This window comes from Harpia harpyja, chromosome 2 (assembly GCF_026419915.1).
Source record: "Harpia harpyja isolate bHarHar1 chromosome 2, bHarHar1 primary haplotype, whole genome shotgun sequence".
Lineage (NCBI taxonomy): Eukaryota > Metazoa > Chordata > Aves > Accipitriformes > Accipitridae > Harpia > Harpia harpyja.
This window is the reverse complement of record NC_068941.1, coordinates 33,663,023-33,685,618: the sequence shown is the minus strand read 5'-3', so window position 1 is coordinate 33,685,618 and position 22,596 is coordinate 33,663,023. Positions and strand designations below refer to the sequence as shown.

Genomic DNA, 22,596 nt, shown 5'->3' with positions numbered 1-22,596 from the left:
CCAGGACTTGTACAAAGCCATACCATAATTATTCTGGAGTCTGAATTATAGGTTGGGGGTGGGGGGGGTGGTTGCTGTTGTTCATAAGCAACACAAAGTTGTGCCTCTATGCATGACTACTGTTTTTCCCAGTGACATCTCAAGTCCCTGTGAGCACAGAGAAAAAAAGCTTTAAAGGTTGCACTGAGGAGGTCTACAACATTGCCTCAAGTGATGTCACAGAACCACAAAGTTACCACATAGACAGTGGGTTTGTCTATAAAAATAAAACACGAATAATAAAAGCCAACACAATGTTGGCTATATGAGAACAGTGTGGTATAATCCAGCAAGTTGCATCATTATAAGCTTTACAATATGTATGCAGAGTAGTTACCATAAATTCCTTTGTGCATAGCAGAAACTAACAGATCAGATTACAATCTGCAGCCTAACTATTCCTGCAACCCAATCAGCAAACACACTAAACCAGATTCCTCACCTGCAGCTGGGATGGCTCTACTTTGTTTGCACAGTGTCACAATTTTTAGATGTAATGAATTTTACATTATGTCAGGAACAGAAAGCATTAGAAACATTTAAAGCATTTGCAGAAGGTAAATCAATGCCAATCAGAACATTCATTTGCCATTTTTGAGAGAGACAGAGAGGGAAAAACACACAACTAGATATGGGTAGATTCACTAAGCTACACAGGAGATTAATTTCCATTAAAATATATGACAATTAAGCTTGTAAATATCTTTTTGGAATCAAATCTATAATAAACAAATGGGCTTCCAATGCCATCAAGAGTCACAAACCACTGTTTACACTTTGGGATTACTATACAAGGATGAGCCTCTTTCAGTTTAGTATATGGATGACAACTACACATTATTCTGTGCAAAACGTACATTTTAAAATGAGTTAACAAAATAAAAACCCCATTTATCAGATATGAAGCATTTAGTGTACTTGCCCAAATTACTTCATCAGACACATGAAATTAGAACAAGTTTAAAAAAAAAATTAAAAAGCCAGTACTAATTACTTTTTACAACAAAAGACAAAGAGGATAAATTTACAAGTTGTGTGTGTAGATCAGTGGATGACAAAAATGATAGGATTATGGAGCTTAAAACCAAGCACAGTGTCATGGTTTAACCCCAGCCAGCAACTAAGCACCACACAGCTGCTCACTCACTCCCCGCCCCCGCAGTGGGATGGGAGAGAAAATCGGGAATAGAAGTAAAACTCATGGGTTGAGATAAGAACAGTTTAAGAGAACAGAGAAGAAGAAACTAATAATGATAATACTAATAAAATGACAACAGTACTAATAAAAGGATTGGAATATATAAATGATGCACAGTGCAATTGCTCACCACCCCACCGATCGATGCCCAATTAGTCCCTGAGTGGTGATCCCCCCACCCCCACCAGTTTACATACTAGATGTGATGTCACACATTATGGAATACCCCTTTGGCCAGTTTGGGTCAGCTGTGTCCCCTCCCAACTTCTTGTGCCCCTCCAGCCTTCTGGCTGGCTGGGCATGAGAAGCTGAGAAATCCTTGACTTTAGACTAAACATTACTGAGCAACAACTGAAAACACCAGTGTGTTATCAACATTCTTCTTATACCTAACTCAAAAACGTAGCACTACACCAGCTACTAGGAAGACAATTAACTCTATCCCAGCTGAAACCAGGACACACAGAAAAATAGGTTATTGCCAAATTGTGAGAGAAGTTCTCACAATACTATATGCTTCATTAACAAATGGTCTAACTTTCATGCTGGTACTCTTTGTTCAGAACAGCAAAACATACTGGGACAATTCACTTGAAGTACATGTTATGCATGATACAACTGTCACCATTTTGTACGCTTAATGCAACGGGAGATGTCTCCTAATGTACTAAAGGACCTGTGCTCACAAGTAGGGACATATTCTAATCCACTGGTATGTATCCCCTTTTGTCACAAAAAAAAAAAAAATGGAAAAGGAAAAGCCTCTATTCTTCCTGATTTATCAGGGATTAGGGGTGCCAGAAGACAGATGTGATTTTACATTTAAAATTATGTTCTAGATCTGGATGGCCCAAAGAACTTGGGATTTTACATATTGATATTTTGTTTCTGATTTACTCACCCAGAGTGGAAGAATAAGAAAGAATTAAAATAAGCTATTAAATAACCTCAGACAGTGAAAGAATAAATTAAGTATTATCCACCCTAGGCATTCCACAGATCCTGCAATGAACCTCAGTAGTATGGGGACTAGTTTAAACTAATGAAATTTTTAAAGGAATAAAATAAATCTAAGATCTTTCTTATGTGTTCTCCAGGAAGGTGCTTCTGGGCCTTGTGGCAAGCTTCTCTTTGAGTTCAGAAAGACCTGAAGTGTAATTGGAAAGAAAAAGAAAAAAAAAGATCACCCCATAATTACGCAATTATGGGAACTGGTACTTCAAGAAAAATACCACAAATTGCGGTGGGGGTGGGAGTGATAAAATTCCAATGCAATCAATGTTGCCAAAGTTCCTGCATTATGGACCATATTTCACAATATCATGTATGCACTGCTGTCTCAAAATTGGTTTTATTCACTAGGACTCCATCCACACTAAGCTTTTCATGAGTCCAGGCATCTCAGAAAGCTGGCTAGTCTGACTTTACGTATCAGAGCAGAGCATTCTACTCAGGATGCACACTCACTCCCCCTGACACTGGTGACACGGTCAGCTTTTGTCAACTTCTTGCCAATTATTCTTTCTGTCTCTAGAACCGTGGCCCCAACAAAGAGACAGCCAAGATATCCAAAGCCACAAGAAATCCAAAAAATAAAATGGCAGGAATGCAAGTAACCTTCCTGAGGCAGGCTCGGGGTCTTCCTTCGCCTTTTCCTAGGATGAAGAGGAAATAAGGGTATGAATACCTTTCTGAAGAAGCCAAGCAGAGAACACAGAACCTGTTTGCCTTGGACAAAAGGAATGCCACCGGGCATTTCCAGCCACTTCATGCAGCTCTATACACCTCCCTATTATCTTTCAGAGAAGCAAGAAAAGGAAGGACATGAGTGGGCGCCTCAGGTCAGCTAGGTTAGACATAAGTTATGCAAACCCCAAGGAAAAAGACATGCTATATGCTGCCTTTTAACTTCTACTGTGCTTCGGCAGCACTTTTTTTTTTATTGCAAGTAGCTGTCCCATAAAGCTTACTGTTCTAATTTCTTCTGTATGTCTTGCCCGTTCATATTTTGGAAGACAGAATATTGTTAAGTGTGTGTGAGACTTTGGGCAGAAAATTCACATTTAGTGCAGCTGGAAACATGCACAGAGGATTTTACTTCATGGGTAGTAATTGAAATCAGCTGGTCTCAATGCTGCTACAATACAAATTCATTTTGGGATGGGGTGGGGGTGTGCATAAATCAATATCTGCATTTGGCACCAGGCCTTTCTGTGAATCTCCTTTCAAAATAGGTACCACCATGTGTCACAGCCTCATACACTTGTGGTTTTAAAATACCCTAACCACGGGCCTCGCAGATTTCTTGTGCTGCAGCCAAGGGAGGGGCAGGGAGAAGGCTGTCTTGCTTATCTGGCTACTGGACATTGCTTCTGAGCTGGAAGGATAAAAGAAAAACAAGAGGGATGGTCTAAATAGCTCAGGAGGTTAACTATAGGCCAAGCTTTCCATGTACAACCTACTTAAACAGCCCCCAAACAAAAAAAAAGAGAAAGACAGGTCCTACCCTCCAGTGCAGATATTATGGACTTCTTGACGATATGTGCCCTTATATGGTATAAGCAATCTAGAACAACCATGGTAAATTGATGCCATGGTTTCAGTGATTAATCAAATATAATTCTAATTATTCACTGACACAGCTACGTTTTAGGAATGATCTGTAATTCTTAATAAATATCATCACTTATATTAATCAGAATGTTATTAATACTAAAATTTCAAAAGTTATGAAAAACACTGCTGTATCTCTGCTCATAAATACTGTCATTAGGCACCTGCTCATCCAACATCCTAACTTTTAACTTTAATTCAGCTGACTCCCTTGGAACAATAAATTTATTTGGAATACTGAGTAAAATAAATAGACCATTCCATATTTGATACTTATTAGTGCAACAAGTGACTTCATTAGCCAGCTGAATCTTCCCTCTCCTACATTTTTTACTGCACTGTACAGTTCTGTCACAATAAATACAGAAATAATAGCGAGAAAAGTAGGAGGAAGGAAGATTAAGGCGACTCAGCCATGTGATGATGTTCCATGTAGAAGGGGCAGCACAGATGATGACATGAAAGCAGGAATTGAGGTTTGGAAAGAATGTGAGTATTTTTCCTCAGTAAAACAGTCACTGGCTCCCCTGATGTCATGACTTCCCCCTGCAAATAATTCCACTCGAATGCAGTAAATAATTTTACCTTGAGTTGCCTTGGTACATGCACATCCCACTAAGTCTGATTTCCCACTGCAAATCACCTGTACAAACTTCCCTTCTGTACTCCAATCTTCTCTCCTATTAACCAGCTATTAGCGAGTCCTTATGCTTCAAGGCACAAATCATTTATCCAAATAAAATGGGTCAGAAAGACTCTTCCTTTAATGGGCAACTTATTCCATAACTAGCTACTTGGTTCTTTCACCTTTCTCTAAAACATTTTGAATAGGTAACTGTCGAGAGATAGGATATTTGTTTAGATAGTCCGCTGACCTGAAACAGCATTTTAACATTATGTTCCCACTTTACAACTATATCCTCCTAAACAAGACACTCCTGTTAATGTATAGATAAATGCTTACCATTCCCCTAAAACCCCACTCCAGTTGCAGTATTAATGCAATTAATATTAACTAACCTTGTAAAGAATGTGGTTTAGACGTATCCAGAAAGTTCTCCCAATGATCACACGGGTGAAAAATCAGCTGTTGCAAAACAGCAGGACATATTGTAGAGAAGCTTGAATTTGATATGTGACTGTTGTTGGGTATCCCATGCAAAGAAAAAATTTCCTCACCGGTCAAGCACTGGAACAAAAAGAGATTTTGCCAACTTAATACATTATTGCAAAACCAAAAAATAAGTCATACGCTGAGAAATCCAAGAATTACAACATAAAAATACTGTAACACATTTTCAAGGAAGTGTACACAGTGTTTGTATGCTGTGGATGAAAACACTGTGATTGCTTAATGTGACGCAGAAGTGATTCAAAGTATTTTAAGTAAGATAAAATCACAAATCAATGAAACATGTTCTAAACAGACATTTGCAAATCTTATGCCCCATGAACGAGGACAGTTAAACTTTACAATATATTTAGAAAAATAGCTTCAATGTAATTAAAATCTCATGTAATTACAAAATAATGAAAATTTAAGAGCAGACTAGATACAGTTAAAACCTCAGTGACAAATGATTGGTAATTCAGTGACTTCTTATTCATGTAAGTGACCGCTTCTACTTTACAACAATGCTTCTTATTTATCTCCCCAAATTAGCTGTTTCAAAATGGTCTGAACGTTAGCAGCACTCAAAATTTTTCATTCATTTTATAGCAATAATTGTTAACAGTAAACGTTGTTTTGTAAAACCATCCCATACTCCAATGAGATAAACTCTTACTTGGGATCTTCACTTTGCCTTCAGCTCAGGACATAACAGTATCTAATGGGTCAAGGATAAATGTACTTAGCTATGCTAAACCAGGCCAGTGGCAGGGCTTGTTGCTCTGTTCATTATTTTCAACCAAAAAGATACAAGACAAACCATGAAATATCTTGAAATATACATCTACAGAAAAATTGGATATTTTTATACGAACAGTTCTGTACTGCTGAAGTCTTTGATCTAACACTCTCCGTTTATTCACATTCATTATTTCCTACAATGTCCAATAAGGAAAGTGTGTTCTTTTTGGGGTGTAAACAAAAGTGATTTGGCTTATTGCTATACAACAAACACACACCAAGGTTGAGTCTCAAGACAAAAAAAAGTCAAACGTTTTCCTTCCATATGAGACATCAAGTTAGAGCATAAATGCCACTGTAGCAAATCTCAGTGTGGTTGTAAACATAGAGCACTGGAAGCCTTAGCAAAATAAAAACAAATGGTCATTCCCTGCTCTTTTCAGTTTCGCTAGCCTTCGGATTCCACAGCACTCCTCCAATAATTCAAGATTATTATTTATAAAGCAAATTCTTTCTAAAGGTAAGCCAAAGCAACTGCAAGTCATTTACTTCAACAGAGCTACTTCCACTTCCGTTAATAAATATTTTTCTAATACTGTCCAAAAGGTGAAAGGCATGCACACATCATTTGAATGTGACTATCTCTGATTTAGCTTGGAGGAAGAGAACATGCAGGCCTATTCAAGTGACTTCAGCTAAACTACATGCAGGATGTTTCTGTCCTTCCTCTTTAGTGACCCAGTCTAGCAGAGCACTCAAGTACATGCTTGAACTTAAACGCAAGTATAAATTTTTTAAGGCCATGAGACGTTAAAGACTCAAATATATAAAAGTGATGTGCATATGCTTTCATCTTTCAATGTCAATGCTAATGTCAAGGTATCACATACAAAATAAATATAACTAGATAACAGAAAATGTTTTTTCTGTTTTAAAGCATGTTGCTCCATTTAAACTCAATGGAAGTAGTGCAGAGAGAAATCATCACTGAAAATACAGTCTTTAACAGCCCAATGCATGAACCTCTGGAGCTTTCTAAACTGGTCATGTGTCTAAACATTTTACCGTTAACTCTGCATTATGGAATAATGCAAAATACATGGCTAATGTGTCCAGTGTGAAACAAAGAGAGGATAGTTGTGGTCTATAGGAATAGTTCCTATATGGTGCTTCTTGTATTACTGGCTCGTAGAGCCATTTCTGGAAGTCTGCAGTGAAAAGCCCTTAGGAAAACAAGCCAGCAGGAGCTGAGAACTCGTAACATAACTATCTCTAAGAGAAATCATCTTTAACTATCTCATTCCTAGAAATAAAGAATGGATTACTAGTATTTTAAAATACTAATATGTTAGTATTAATATTAGTTCACAAAAATCCAAACCATGTTGTAGGTAGAAAAACAGATTATGGAGAGAAAATAAATCAGACACAGCATGCATTAGTAAACTTGAGACTTGTGACTTTGGCTACATACAAACAAATAAGCAAGAAATACCATTGGACAAGAGCTCTTTTATGTGAAGATGAGAAACAGCATTTTATTTAATTACTATTATTATTTTCATCAGGGACAAACCCAGAGGATAATGATTCCTATAAATGATTCATTGTTATAAGTCACCTCATCCTCTCAGTAAACTGCTACATACATCCAAGAGCTAAAAAGCAAGCTTGCACGAGTTCACTGGCACAATTAAAGGATTAATTAAAAGATTAAACCTATTAGAAGCCTTGGATTGGAGCTACTCATGTTTGCACACTGCAAAACTCTGCATTTATCTTTGGAGGATAAATACATTAAGACAGCCACACTGCTGTAAAAACATAAACTATTTATTTTGTAAGACTGATGGATGATCTCAGGAGAAAGGAAATATAGCCTCATGGAACAGGGAACTGGGAATGATGTCCCAGCTCACCAAGTCTACCGTCATGTCTGTCCCCTGCTATTCAGTAAGCCTTGTCATAGCGATTAGGTGAGGGGACTGGCTGTAATGTGACTGTCACCCAGTGTTTAATAAACAATTGCAAAAAAGATATGACATAATTGTTCATGTCCCTGAACTGTTAAAAAATAATTTTAAAAATGCTTTCATCAAAATTGGGGAAGACTTAAGTCAGTAAAATTTACACAATTACAAAGTATTCAGACTTAAAGAAATTAAACCATCAACTGGGTTATTCAAACAGATGTTTACTTTTCTCCTGGTAAGGCTCTCCCAAAAATGATGGACCAATATGGGATTTTTTTTTTTTTTGTTAAGATGGTAAATGAAATAAAGTGATGCCCAACTATCTAGAATCTCTTTACATCAGTATCTTTATAAATGAAAAGCAGATGCCAGCTCACCACATCCTTTGAAGGAAAGGATGGGATAACTGCTCAGACAAAAATAATGCAGAGATGACCTCTAACTGGGAAATTAACAAAAAATGCTACAGTAACAACCGTCTTGTAAATGTCTCAGTCCCTTTTCTGATCCTCTAACATATTCTTATCTTTGCTCTACCTTTGTTTTATCTGTAGCATTCCACATGTGAAGTACTAAGATACCCAACAGCAACCTTGTCTGCAGTTTCTAGATGTTGCCAGATTAAATACTAGCCCAGCCCACACCAGGGCTGAGCAGTGGGTCACACAGTAGCAACAGCAAAGAAAGAATCCAGTGAATACCTACCCGACCAGCTTTTTTTTTTTTTTTTTAAATTAGCCTGAGCCTGGATAAGGCAAAATAGAGACATATCACTATGACTTCCTCAACTTACCTGTAACAAATTAAAGCATCTAATGCTGATGTGGTGACACCTTCTTGTCACTCAGCACACGTAAGAACTGGATGCTAGGAGATGACTATGCCTTCAATAGGCAGCACTCCATGAGAAAGAGTCAAACCAGATGAAGCTGCTTGAATGCACTTGTGTGCTTTAGGGATTTCATACACACCCCAAAATGTTCAAGGCAGCTGTTCATGCTGGGAGCTGAAAACTGTCCATGAATGCTGAAATTTGCTGAAAATATTGTAGAAATAAGACACTTAGAGGGTAGAACAACTAAGCCTATTTACCTTCTCACTGGCCAGGCAACATCAGATCATGGTGTTGGATCAAGACCATAAGCCGCACTCTGTCAGACCATTCCCCCTTCTTTCAAAAAGCCCAAGTTCGAACTAGTGAAATACTACCAAAAAACCCAAAATCAAAGTAGATACTAGCCTGGTTCTAGTCTATCTGAAACACTAAAGTTACTGAGTTTTGACTCATCTTGAGGTAAAAATTTATTATATCTGATCATGAATATTAATAAAGATTTTAACTTCATTTTGCTCAAATGGTTTTTTTGAAAATTAAAATGCGTTATATTACAACACAGTACTCAGGCATAACATCTAGACTGGCATAAACATAGATTTGGAAAAGTCAAAGAAGGAAATTGGAGCATGATTTTAGCACCTACTGGTTACGTCAAAGCACAAAATAAAGGTGATGTTAACAAGCTTTCTTTCCAATGCCCGTTTACCTTCCATGTTGACCAAAACTTTTGAGAGTGTAATTTAATCCTAACAGAAAAATTGAAGAGCAAGAAAATATAAGCACAAAATAATTATAAAAGTGCATGATGAAAGGAAAAAAAGAAACCAAAAGCATAAGGAGTTGGAGACAGTTCAATCAACCATTCCAAAACAGTACTCAAAAATTTTGTTTTCTTTTTTGTCTTTTACAGGAAAAAATTAGCATCTTCATGGACAACATAGGGCGCAAGTTAACCATCAATGCCTACATGAGTATACGTTCAAACGCCATCATCAACAAACTAAATCATTTTTTCTTCTCCCTTATCTTTTCATGTCAACCTCATATCAAAGGAAAACAGAAATCAAGCATCCATCATCTTCTGGCTTCACATCCAGACTCTTTCAATCTTTAAGAAAATGGATCAGCTTCTGGTGGATCTTCTCTTGTGAGATTAATAGGCTTACCAAAAATGTTATGAATGAAACATTAAAACTAAACACTAATACTGGGATAAAAGAACAGAGACTGTTCCTTCCTGCCAGTTTTTGAAGTGCTGTATCACCTGTCCCTTACAGATCAGCTCTCCACTAAAAATTACTTCAGGCTTGTATGAGGGACTCTCTGATAGAGCAGGGGTGCATTGATTGGAAGAAAGGCCTGGGAGTCAGGCTCCTGGACACCCACCTGGACACTGAAGTTAAGAACTGAAAGTCTAAGATAAACCTTGTTTCCTCCTACAGTCAGATATTTATGCAGCCTGAATGGATTCAGCCTACCTGAGAAAGACCTGAATCACTCTCCAGAGGTATTTGCTTTCCTCCATAGAAAATCGGTATCCCTTAGGCTTCTGATGCCTTCCAATACACAGTTAGATTAGGCTACTTGATGTATTCTGTCATAACCAGTAGATACTCTAAATTATCAAGTTGTAAGCACAAAGAGTCACGGTGTTTGAAAATGATCATGTATGATTTACTTGGTATGAGCATGCATTTGCATGCACCAGCTGCCCAAAGTCATTGATATACCTAACGTCCGAGAGGGATCAAAAGCCAGGAGGTAAAATGTATTTGCTTAAATGGTACTAGCTGATGGAGGAGCCGTAAGGCCAATTTTAAGAAAGAATACAAGTCACTCATCAAAAAAGTATACACATTTCAGTAAGGTACCCTAGACATTATTCAAAATGGACACAACTAGAAAAGGCCTGTAAAAAAATTTGTTTCAGTTAAACTTCAAATGATTTATGAGGAACGTGCATTTACAGTAATAAGAAAGAGCATTACTTTTTTTTTTTTTCTTTCCTCTGTAGCCTGTGCCAAAGCCTGTGTACGAGAGCTACGTGCTTTTGCAGAGGGAAAACCTGAAGGACTGAAGAATCTACTCATTTCTATGCCCTTTTCAAGAAAGCTCCTTTTCATAGCCATATTCAACACCACAAACTTGTATTTAGTTTTGTGGCTGGGAATGTTTATGTTTTTAATACACTGTGTTGGAACAGTGTTCAATTTGTGAGATTTGAAAGCAGTGACTCTGGCAAATATTGCCATGCTTATACTGAATACTACATCGATTTCGTGGCATTAACTCCCAATTAAACCTCTGGCATTCTTTCTAAAACAAAGGGAGCTTATCCAAGGTTTGTCTCCTTCACAGAACAAGCAAAAGAGCTACTACTCCAAACGTAAAAAAATTTTCTCAAGGTCTCTAGAACCATGCCTCTTCTGTTTCTTAGGGAGTGGAACCAAACCAGAGCAAATAGTCACCCCTGCTTTCCTTTCATTTTCATGACTGACTTCATGTCCCTGATTCCTGAGCAAAAGGAAATCTCCACCAGCCTCAGGATTCCCCCTCAAGGAAACAAACTTAGTCTAGGACACTACAGAGATGTGAAATTACCTAGACTTTAAAAGTAGCAGCGAGGTCCGAGTTTTGTATGGTGACACCAGAGTAAAATATTTTCATGAAAAGTAATATTCTGATGATATTTAGTCAGTAAATTAAACACCATTTTAAACAGGTTTGAATAGATTAATTGATGGGCGTACACTTTGCCCTCAATTTAGATGGAAGATGTGAAAAATTCCAAAAAAGTTTCTTTACGCGAGTAGCCCTGTCTATAATCAAGTTTGCGCTACCACACCACAATTGTATTTTAACAAGTCCTGAAGATTTGCTCGTACGACTCCCGGAGGGAAACACTAGCTGATTCTCATAGGCTTTTTGCTGTCGGCCAAATGCTATCTACCCAGGAAAAGTGCCAGCTTAAGAGCGGAGCAACGAAGAGGTAGAGCTAACCCGCCGGGCAGCCCCGCACGGCGGCAGGGAGCAGCTCACGGATGCCGGTTTCCCCCCCGCCGCAAGCCGGTCCCACCAGCGGACCGGTACCTTTGCCCGAAACCCGGGCCCAGCGCCTCAGGACACCTTTGCTCCCTCCCTCCCCGCTTCAACGTGAGGAAACACGACGGCGACGAGATGCAAGAAACCACGGAGCTGCCCACCCGGCTCGGCGCCCTTGTCCCTGGACGTGCGTTTCCAGCCCAGCCCAGCCCTCCCCTCGCCTCGCCGCCGCCGCGCAGCCACAGCGGCTCCCGCCGCCGCCGCCGCCGCCACCGCCGCCGCCACCGCCGCCGCCGCCACCACCGCCGCCACCACCACCACCACCGCGCCGGGGTCCGCCGCGGTACCTGGTTGTGGTGCAGGTGGGCCAGCGGCAGCACCGCGCCCAGGGCCGGCGCGGCGCCCAGCCGGTGCAGCAGCCCGGCGAGCTGCCCGGCCGACAGGCTGTGGTTGGCCCCGAACAGGCGCAGCACGTCGTCGGCGAAGGTCTCCGCGGCCGGGGCGACCCGCGCCCCCGCCGCCGCCGCCGCGCGCGCCAGCATCTCCAGCCCCGCGGGACGCGGCGAGTGTCGCTGGGCGCGCAGCACGGCGCAGCCCCTCCGCACCGCCCTCGCGCCGCCTCTGCCCGCGCGCCCGGGGCTCCGCGGGGCGGGAGCGGCGCCCGACCGCCTCGGCCCCTCCCCGGGGGGCGTAGTGGGGGGACGGGACGGGACGGGACGGGCGGCGCGGCGGTGCCCCCGCCGCTCCGGACGGGGCGGGCGCCGTCCCCCCGCCGGCCGTCCCGCTTTTCGGTCCCCGCCACGCCGTCGGGCTGCTTACCGAGAGTCAGCCTAGTCCCGCCGGCCCGGTGCCGAGGGCAGCCGCAGGGCCCCCCCCCCGTAACCCTGTGTCACGACAGAAGGGTGGCACGGCGCTGCCCGGAGACGGCCTCACGCCCCAGCAAAGGGGGGAGGCTGCAAAATTCCCGGTTGCTGCCAGCCCTGGCCCAGGGGCCAAGAGTCGCAAGACCGTCAGAGGCGTCCGTGAGGCACAGAATCTTCCCTGAACTGCCCCAAGCGCCGTTTCCAGACCTACACCTGCTGAGCTCGGCCTGCCCGCCTTCCCCTACCTGCCGTGCGGCACCCTCCCCCCCGCCTGGGCCCCACGAGCAGGCCCCGCGCCCACCTGCCGTGACGACCCACGACAGGCCAGATGGGACAGTCGAGGCCAAGGTCCAGGCCCCGGCCAGGCGCACAGGCAGGTAGGGCCCCGCCGTACACACCTCACCGGCAGTATCTCCGCCGCAGTCGAGGCACCTGGACCTTGGAACGAGCCGTTCCGTTCGGCTGGCAGCCGGTTAGGCAACTCGCTTCTCTCGGGCCCCCTCCCTTCCGCAGGTTGAGACAGGGATTTGTGCCTCGTCTACCATTTTAGGAAGGTTTAATGCGCCAAAAAAGCGTGTTATTTCACGCGTGCTTTTTAACAATCTGAGAAAATTGCGACTGGTCACAGGTATTATCCCGGGGGCTGTCACTCAAGTGGTCTAGATGAAAATGCTCATGCTTCAGGACAGCAGCCGTGTAGTGGCAGCTCCAGCTCAGGAGAGATTTGTACTGTTAACGAGTTATTCTGTAACTGCCTGTTACAAAATTTCTTACCTATATCCCTGTAGTGGGCGGAGACAGCACATTTTTAGAGGTGAGTTTTTTAAACAGATTCTCATTTAGACCTCTGTGGAACTGTGCTGAATTACATGAGCTGAGATGCTGTCCCCCATTCCAAATTTTCCGAAATCAGAATTTTGTACTGTGTGTGCCAAGCGGTCTGGGTAACAGTCTAGGTAACAGCACTATGAAGGAGGCACGGTTAAAGATACCTCACAAGCTGCGAATCTCCTTTGGATAAATTCTTCATAAACAACTTCCATACCACAATGCACAAAGCATCTAGCAGGAAAAAAATGCCAGCAGTGTAACCCACTACCAGGAAATAAAAAATATAATTCTAGATAGAGCTACAATCATATAAATTCTGCTACTGGAAAACCTGTTACTCTTTCTGAATTAGAGCCCAAATACCTAATAGACTTTCATGCTTCCCTCATATTTCCTTGGTGACAGCTGAAAAGAGCCCCAGCACAATTTAGCTGCAAGCTGTTTCAAATGACAGTCCCTGTCTGCACTGGTTACACCACCAGCTGTGGCTGATGATGCTCCACCCCACCCACCTCTCCATGTAAGTGTGCATTTTGGGTCTCTTCCAGAGAAATCAACACAAGATTTCCTTTGCTGCTAAGGGAATCACAAGATTCTTCTTCAGGCAGCAGCTATATCAATAGCAGAACTGGTACCTCCTATACTTTCTTCTTCAGTGTGTCTATTTCTAAACACAGCTCTAGTAACAGTCAATTATTGAAGGCATTCTGAAATTTTAAAAAGGTATATTTGAAAAGTGCCTTATGACCAGTAGATAAACTGGAAACAATGGCAAACTGGTTAAAACAGGTAAATCAAAACAGGTTGCTGGTTGCATCAAAAAGATTTGTCAGTGCTCTGTTTTGCAGGGCCGAAAGGTTAATCTCAAAATTGATTATTTTAAGACTTCCTTTTTATCAGTAACAGAAATATAAAGGATTATTTAAATTAGTGTAATTAAACTCATATTTGCATTAGTTCTTAGGCCCATATTTGCATAATGCTGAAAAGTTCAAGGAAGTCCTGGATAATTCCATTAAGAATTATTCTCTGTTGCCAGTCCTCTGCAGAACGAATCCTGCTCTGAGAGACAGCCAAAACTTATCCTCAAGGAGTGATGCATTCATACTGCTCTAGTTTAAAAGAAATAAAAAGTTTCTAAACTGAGTGTTACCAAAAAAGACCACAAGAACTAGAAGGGCATACTAACAACAAGACCAGAGGCCACGTACCTTTCAAACTGTACATATAGCACTTGAAGGACTACTCCAAATTTTGTGTATATTCTGTACAGACCCAATCAGAAAGTCTGATCTCTGTTCATGTCAAAAATGATAAAGCTTAGCCAAATACTAACAGAGCCAAATTCTCTTTCTTCAAACTGAAAGAACAATCTGTTTGTACACTGTAAACCAAGTATTCCCCAACAGTACTTCACGGTCCTGATTCACTATTGTTTTGTTTCCTGCTTTTCTTACACCTGCGTAACTTTACTGTTGCATTTAAACCACCCCAAGGTGCCAGCACACCAGATGGTGACTGCCAGTGGGCAAGATGACACTCAATCAGCTTCTCCAGTTTTCCGAAGGGCCAAATCCTCTCTGAAGTGGGTTTCTCTTAGGAAATTCAGTGAAGCTGTAGCTAATTACATCAAAGCTAGCATGATTTGTAACTGTATGTGTTATTTACTTATCTCAAAGTCAGAAGAACCCTCTCTGTTTATTGTCATTCAAACCAACTGAAATAAGTCTATTTGAAAATAGCAATCATATTATAATTCTGTCGTTTGGCAGGTAAAATAGATACACCCATCCCTTGGATTAACATTTGCACCCTTTTTCTCTCAACTCTTACTTGGATGAAATATTTAAATGGGATTAAAAAATGATATCCTGTAACTAAACACCCTTGAATGAAATGACATACAGCAATTAAAGTATCTAGGCAGATATGTAAAAATATTGGACTGACACCTTTTTTTCACGTATTTTCCCTAACTCTTTTCATTGTGGTAAGTGAATTCCCAGCAGTTCTATTTTGTTCCTTTTTAGCTTGGCCAGGCAGACTCAAACACTCACAGCCACTGTATTTTAACTTCCAGAGCCTCACAGGCAAATAAATTACAGATAAATAGCACGCTTAGATAGATATTCAGTTTTCAAAATTGCCAGCTCAGGAATCTTGCAGTTCTCAATTCTGTGCTCTTGCAAATACTGAAAGGGAATTCAGGGATTAGAGCTCTAGGAACACAGTCAAAGGGTACTGTGAAGACTCAAAACCACAGAAGCCAAATAAAAAACATACTGTTTGGCTTAAAAATCTTAAGATAAAAAAGCCTGAATCTCATCAATCTGTGGATCTTGACTCATTTTGGAAAGCTTGGCTTCATAGAACAGCATTAGAAATACTTCCTTATATATCATAGTAGAAAAGTTTCTGAATTACAGAATTAAAAGGAATCTTTCCTTTAAGGCACCTTGGCCAAAGTACCTTTTATTGGTACAGTAAAACATTCAAATGTAAAAGTGGGATCTCAAGTTCTACAGAAGAGTTTGACTCTGTAATTTTAATAGTTTAATAGTGAATTACAAGTGCTAGGGGCATGATATGGACCTCAAAGGATGAGAGGTATAATGGCATTGCTATGGTAAATCAATCATAACTTGCTTATTTTCTGAGGCTGCACTATCGGTACCATTTGTGTATTGTTTACTATCCTGAAAAGCTTGGCTCCCACAAAAGGTTAACATTATGCAATAGATTTCACCCAGCAAGAAGTATTACTCGTTCTACAACCCTCCACTAGCCAGTTCATTAGCTCGCTCTCTGTGAAACTGTAAAATAACCTGCTTCTGATAAGAAATGTGATATATTTGCTCCTTAGGACTAAATATTGTTTAAGCAAGTATCTTTAAAAACAAAAATCTCTATAATAAAATAATCAGATCAAAATCTTCACTGCTTACATTTTCAATTACTAATATACAGAGATATTTAAGGATCTTCAACCACAACAAGAATAAGAGTTGTCTTTAATGGAGACATGCAGATGAAACTATCTTCAGTTCATAGCTGCTCATTAGAAAACTAAGCTGAATAAAAATCCACTGACACTTTAGAAATATTTCCTGTCCCCACCTTGTTAGTTTAGGGTCAAGTTTATTTAGATCATATTTCTACTGTCAAAGCTTAAAGCTGTTTTGAATCTAAAGTTTTGGCCTAGGGCCATCTCTAATTTTCAATTGGTAAACAGACTTCTAAGTTACAAATCCAGTAGCTGTTGGGCTACAGCTTCTGATGGTATGAAGTGAGATAGTGCCTGGAGAGCTGAGCCAGCCTATAGCAGCTGTGGGTCATGACTCAAAGTACCCAAGATAGGTGTGCAGAGAGACAGGAAGTAATAAACTTTCTTAAAAGAGAGCAGTATTCATCTTCACAGTGAATACTGCTCACATTGCCTCGTATTGCTCAAATAATCTTTACCAGATGACTCTTATGGAAAAAATACAGGTCTCTTGCAATTTTGAAAAAAAAAAAAAAGAGAGAGAGAGAGAGTTTTTTAAAAATGCAGAAAGACACTACACGTACTTATCAGTTAAACTTCATTTTGTAAGAAAAGGGAAGTTCAGCAGTTTGGAGTTCTTTTTCAAGGTAGCCTTATTTAGAACTGTAGCATTATAAAAAAGAATACAAATTCAAAGTGAAACATTTCAGCTATTCTCCCCAAGTCCTGCAAACACACTTTGAAATTTAAATTTTCTATTGTTCTAAAATTAGATCAAAACCAACCTTAAAGTCTCAAAATCATTGATGAAACAATTCATGTTTTGTAGGAACATGCCTAGTAGTGACCTCTTACCTGGTGATGACCTTTAAATCCACCAGAGGATCCCAGGGGAGGGTCGGTACATGACTGAAAGCTACAAGCTCAGATTATATTGACATATCTACACTGATACATAATGTATGTATCTAAAGAACAAGGGTTACCAGAGAATAAAGGAGAAGCAGTCATATGTCAATATTAGTACGATTAGATAAGCGGAGTAGTGTCAGCAGGATGCCTAAGACACAACATGCTGGCGTTGTATTTTACAGGCTGGATTCTGCAGGGATCAAGATGAACCCTGTGAGACAGCAATGCTAAACCAGCTGCAGGAGTCATTTAGCTTTTTTCCTCATAATCCAGTAGGGTGAAAAAGTAAATAGAGTTTCTGGGAAGGTACCAGAACAGCCTTACCAGCCCCCAGTACAGGACCTGGGAAAAAAACAATTGTTCTGGACAATTTTCTAGATCCGTGGCCTTCAATGCATCATTCCTTTCCTTTGTTTCTTGGAAATACAGCTGCTAAACATGCTTGAATAAGTCAGTTCTTTCTGAAAACATGAAAACTCAGCTCTGAGTTTGCAAATCATGTCATTATGCTTAGCACATCTCCAACATATGTGCCGTACAGGCCCCTGGGATTGGCAAATGTGCACTGAACCCAGCTTAATTTTTCAACAACTACTAATATGAGAGGGGAGAAAAGGTGCTATAAGGTAGAAGACATCTTACTTCAGAGGAAAACCACAGCTGCAGCTAACACTTTCCTAGTTTGGGATGCAGTGGGTTATCACAAAGAATCAGGCCCTTCAGTCACTTCTCTTCTACACACTTACTTAACACTAAAATTTAAAAAGTTCCAATTAACAAACAGTGCTCCAAGCCTGCATGAATTCTTCAGTATTGTCGCCATGCCAAATTTAAATTCAGGTTAAAGCACTGTGGTGCTTTAATCTATTAAAATAATAGCCCCCAAATAACAAAGTTTTTAGATTTGAGACATGGCTTTCAGTCAAATATTAGTTCAGTCATTTGGGGGCATACTTGTCAAGTCATACTTGAACACAAAAAGCATCTCAGTTTTAACTCCATCCTGAATGTATTTTTGCATCTAACTGCAGATACCTGCAACTAACAAAGTGTGTTAACATAATCTCAAAGATATTTTGTATCATTCTGTTGCAAGACCAGCAGCATTATCACAATGGAGCACCAGAGGTGCACACAATTCATGACAGCTTTGAAGTCTTTGTGCTTTCATGAACTTGTACAAATATTTGTAGCCTAGATTAATATTCAAACTCTGCCTGGCATGAAAACAAGTTTTGTTTTATTGAAAATAGGTTTTCTAAAACTCTGACAACTCATAATTATGCTGTAGAATACAGCCACAGGATGCCTTTGAGGCTAGATAAGAACTAAACAGGATTGAAACAGGATTGAATATTCATATTGATAATCAAAACATTCAGGTACATCAGACACGACTTTATAAAATGAAAGAGAAAATGGTATGAACCCTTACATATAGGTGTAACAGTTAGGTATGAGGTTGCCTACGGACAACCGTACCAAGTTTGGATTTCATATACACCAAGGTGAAGCTTCTAATACCATACACAGAAGGAGCACAGCAGATCAACCAAAGTCAGTTCCTATTTCATCTTGAGGTTATTAATATCTGAAGCATTATATGTATGAATTATCACGTACTTAGTTCACACAACAGTGGAATCCATTTCTGTGCCTATTTCACACAATACGACTGTGCATAAACACAAACGAGAGGTGTTTAGAATGTTCTACCACTAAATAATTTATAGGAAAATCTTTAACGTATGCAGCCAGAGGTACAAGGACACCCATAGGCTATGCATAGCACTTGAAACATAGTGTCTGAAGCATCCAGTAAAAAAAAGAAGATTATTATATTCAGTGTTACTGTAAATAGAATTTGCAAATTTTTTAAAAGTTATCTTAGGAATCTGAAAGCTATTAGTAACTTACGTACTTCAAGTATTTTTAGAATGTTTGTCCCTTAAAGGAAAATATATACAATTCAGTGAAACAGAGAGCTCTTACTGTTTCTGATGTTCTGTACATTTTCACAAAGGGCATGGATGCATCCAACTTCAGGGATTTAATTAAGCTGATGCTTGTGCGCTAAAAGTCAGTGGAGCGGAACAAGACCTGCCAAAGGGTAACACTGACACTAGGTATTCCTTCAGCAGTTAGAGCAGAAGCACTGAACAAATACCTGTTTCAGCTACATGTATAAATCAATAATAGATTCAACTTATGTAACAGCATGTTCTAGAGCTCACTAGAATTTATGGGAAAAAAAGCTCCTCTGAGAGGGTTCCTCATGTGCAGAAGGAAACAATACTTCTAGTAGCAAGTAGCTGTTCATCAATGTTCATTCACTGGTTTCTCCTTTCTCTCCCCAACAAATTTTCTAGTCAAGCAGAATATTTCAACATCCACCCTTCTCACAGTGCCCTATTTTCCAAGATATGTCACTCTGCTGAGCAAAATACGAGCGGATATACAAAATTCATATATTCCCTTGGCATTCTCACTTATCACTAGAGGAAAGTTGTGTATATGCACAGTGGCATTTCAGTACGATTTGACTAACTTGTCTGCAACAGCCTTTGCCAGTATGAAGTATAAGTTTGAACCTTCTCTCACTGGTACTCTAAGTGCCAAAATGTTAATGGAAATTATTTCTGACAAGCAAGTATTTAATGTATATCTATCTAGACAGTGATGGTGGTTTTCAGATCTGAATGCTTACTGTTTATGTAAGAATTTCTAATGCCATTTGTAACTTCATCATGGCACACCTCTTTTAAGAGTTTTATTTAGTGCTGGAGTTGGATGTTACAGCATGTGTGTGTGTTTGGGGTTTTTTTTGGCGGGGAGGGGGCACTGAAGAAAACCATTTGTAAGTGACAGCAGATTCTTTTCATATTTGACTATTTTTGCTTTAAAACCTTGTACTCTCATTTAGACCTAACACCATTAAGCCTAGCTTACTGAGGCAGGAGTACTGCTAGCTCTGCAGAGTAGTCTTTATACGCAATGTGTACAGAAGGCCCAGACTTAAGTCACAAACGTATCAGAGCATTGATTTTAAAGGAATCATGAGTTTACAGAACCAGAAAGGTTCTGTGCCTAAAAAAAAAAAAAATATATGTTTTAAAAAAAAAAGATTTTAGAAGCTGTATGTTAACTTATCATCAGGTCAGAATACTAAAAAGCCTCCACAGAACCATCACCTTTGTTTACCACAACTCAAACATGGAAATGAGTGACTCAAACCTTAAAAAGTAAAAGAAAAAGTGAGGAAAAAAACCTCCAAACAAACAAAAACCACCACAACCTTTCAAAATATATTTACTATCAGTTGTGGAATAGAAAGTGTTAAAATGACTAAAGGATAACATAATACAAACATTTGACAGAGAATACTTCCTGAACAAGTTACAGATTTAAGAAGTTACAGATTTGCAAGTGTGGGTCACATGAAAAAATTCACAAAAGAAATCAGAGAACTAGTTCAATACCATTAACTTAAAACTGGCTGCAGAAGTGTTCGATAATTTTACAGCTCAATTCACACACTGGTTTCTTATCGTCCTAACCCTAAAATGCTGTAGAGGATTTATAGTCAATTAACACTTTTAAAGGTCTTTGAAGACTAAATACATTATGTTAAGTCCTTTGACTCAATTTATGCTCTTCTGGTATAAATCAGAGTAGAATCTCTCTGGCAAAGCAGAACAGAGGACGAATTAGAATCACAACTTGTAAGTCAAAAATTAAGAGAGTCCCACAGTCTCTTGCTTGGCCTACAAAAGGTGTCCTCTCAAGCAAGCCCAGCAGGGAGAAAAGAAACATAAAAGTTCAGGTCAGCTTGTTCCCCGTTTTTGTGAGCTTGTGAGGCAAATGTGCAGACCCAGCATTTTTCCAAGCTCTAGGCTACAGAAGCAGACAATAAATTGCTATAGATGAGGAAATGGCCTCTCTGTATCCACCTGTATAGCTGTCAAAGTACACCAACATGAACAGCTTAGAAAATTATTCAGAAGTAATTCTTATTTTTAGCACACAAATATGGGAAGAACTGAAAAACTTTGTGAGCAAAAACTAATAACTGTAAGAGAACCAATTTTAAAAAACAACAACAACAAATGGCCCTAAGCAACTGCTCTAGAAATGTTTCATTTTGGGGGTGAGTATAGACTACGACACAAGAGAAAAGCACAGCAGAACCAGTGAGAAAGCTTCATAAGTAATCAATTATCAGTCTACTGCTCGACACCACATAGCTGTTGAGATTCCTTGCATAGTTGATGGTGGTTAGTTATGATTTTTTAGGGAAGACAGATTCACCATCTAATCCCTGTAACTAAACACAGTTTCAGTTGTCACTAAAGGGCAACTGAAGCAATAGTTTAATAGCATTCAGCACCTCAGGTGTTTAACAAGCTCAACTTCCCAAAACCCGTGGGTGAAGGAAATACTACATTAGTTTTTACAGATTGGAAACCTACAAGTAGCGAAGTTGAATGACTTAAATGCAAACAAGTGCATAGAATCCACTGATTTAATTCCTACTGCACACCACCTCCTGCTGCTCTATAGAGCACGTCTTGTACAAACACCATTCAACAAGGGCAAGGCTGTGCATAAGATTAAATTCCTAACCAAGAGAAGCAGAAGGGGTGAGCTCAAAATTTGAGGGGCATGTTATGCACTTTACCAAGACTTCTTTTTTTTTAAATAAATTCACCTCAGGACACAGAAAACCCTGTTATTTAAGGACATGCTGTAATTTTGTTGCTTGGGAGTGAGGAAGCAAAGTTAAACATTGGTTCACAATAACGTGGGAGAAGCACTACTATCTCCTATTTCTAGCAACACATTACTTAACTGTCGTAAGAGATGACCCTCCTTAACTGTTCCAAACTTTCAGCTGATCTCTTTTGTAGGCAAAGCATTCATCTCTTAATACCTGTGAGATAAACGACAGGCAAAGGATTTCACGTGTGGCAAAGCTGCCACGTCTCTGAAATATCTGCCATCAGGTCAAGTGGCAACTGCCAAGAGGCCAGACAAGTTTTCTTTCAAAGACCAGCTGAAGCAGAGCATTAAAACATGATCTTTGGAATCTTTGGATTAAACATGATCTCACAGCAGAGAAGGAACAGGAAGAGAAGGATTTGGAAAGTACCAAATAACTATTTGGGGGGCATGAAGGGGGTGTTGAATCTGTAACTACATTGCCAGAGGAATCCAAAATTAAATAGTGGATCTCAAATGCGGTCCTCCATTTTAATTTTTTCATGCTTTTGTCATTTCCAACATACTTATCACAGTAAGAAACATAATGATACCAAGTCCTGACTTAACCACTCAGATGGTGTTTGAGAAATCTGAAAAAATCTCACACAGACTGGTAACATCAGAAGCTGTCAGAAACAGAAGCGTTTAAGAGAGCAAAACCAGCCAACTTATTCCTGCACAGTGCCCATTA

At 40.0% G+C, this 22,596-nt stretch overlaps 1 protein-coding gene across 2 annotated transcripts in view; it reads right to left on the bottom strand.

Moving 5' to 3' along the window:
* SLC39A8 (solute carrier family 39 member 8) overlaps positions 1–22,596 on the bottom strand; it is a 50,935-nt gene that overhangs the window by 13,923 nt on the left and 14,416 nt on the right. Inside the window, exons 1-2 of one of the 2 annotated variants that reach the window (XM_052775503.1) lie at positions 11,903–12,169; positions 4,871–5,039 (exon numbers count right to left, since the gene is read on the bottom strand). In XM_052775503.1, the coding sequence (XP_052631463.1) occupies positions 4,871–5,039; positions 11,903–12,097 (364 nt within the window). In that variant the 5' untranslated portion in view covers positions 12,098–12,169. Of the gene's footprint in view, positions 1–4,870; positions 5,040–11,902; positions 12,170–22,596 lie in introns of those variants that run through there. The other variant, XM_052775511.1, reaches the window with a different exon arrangement.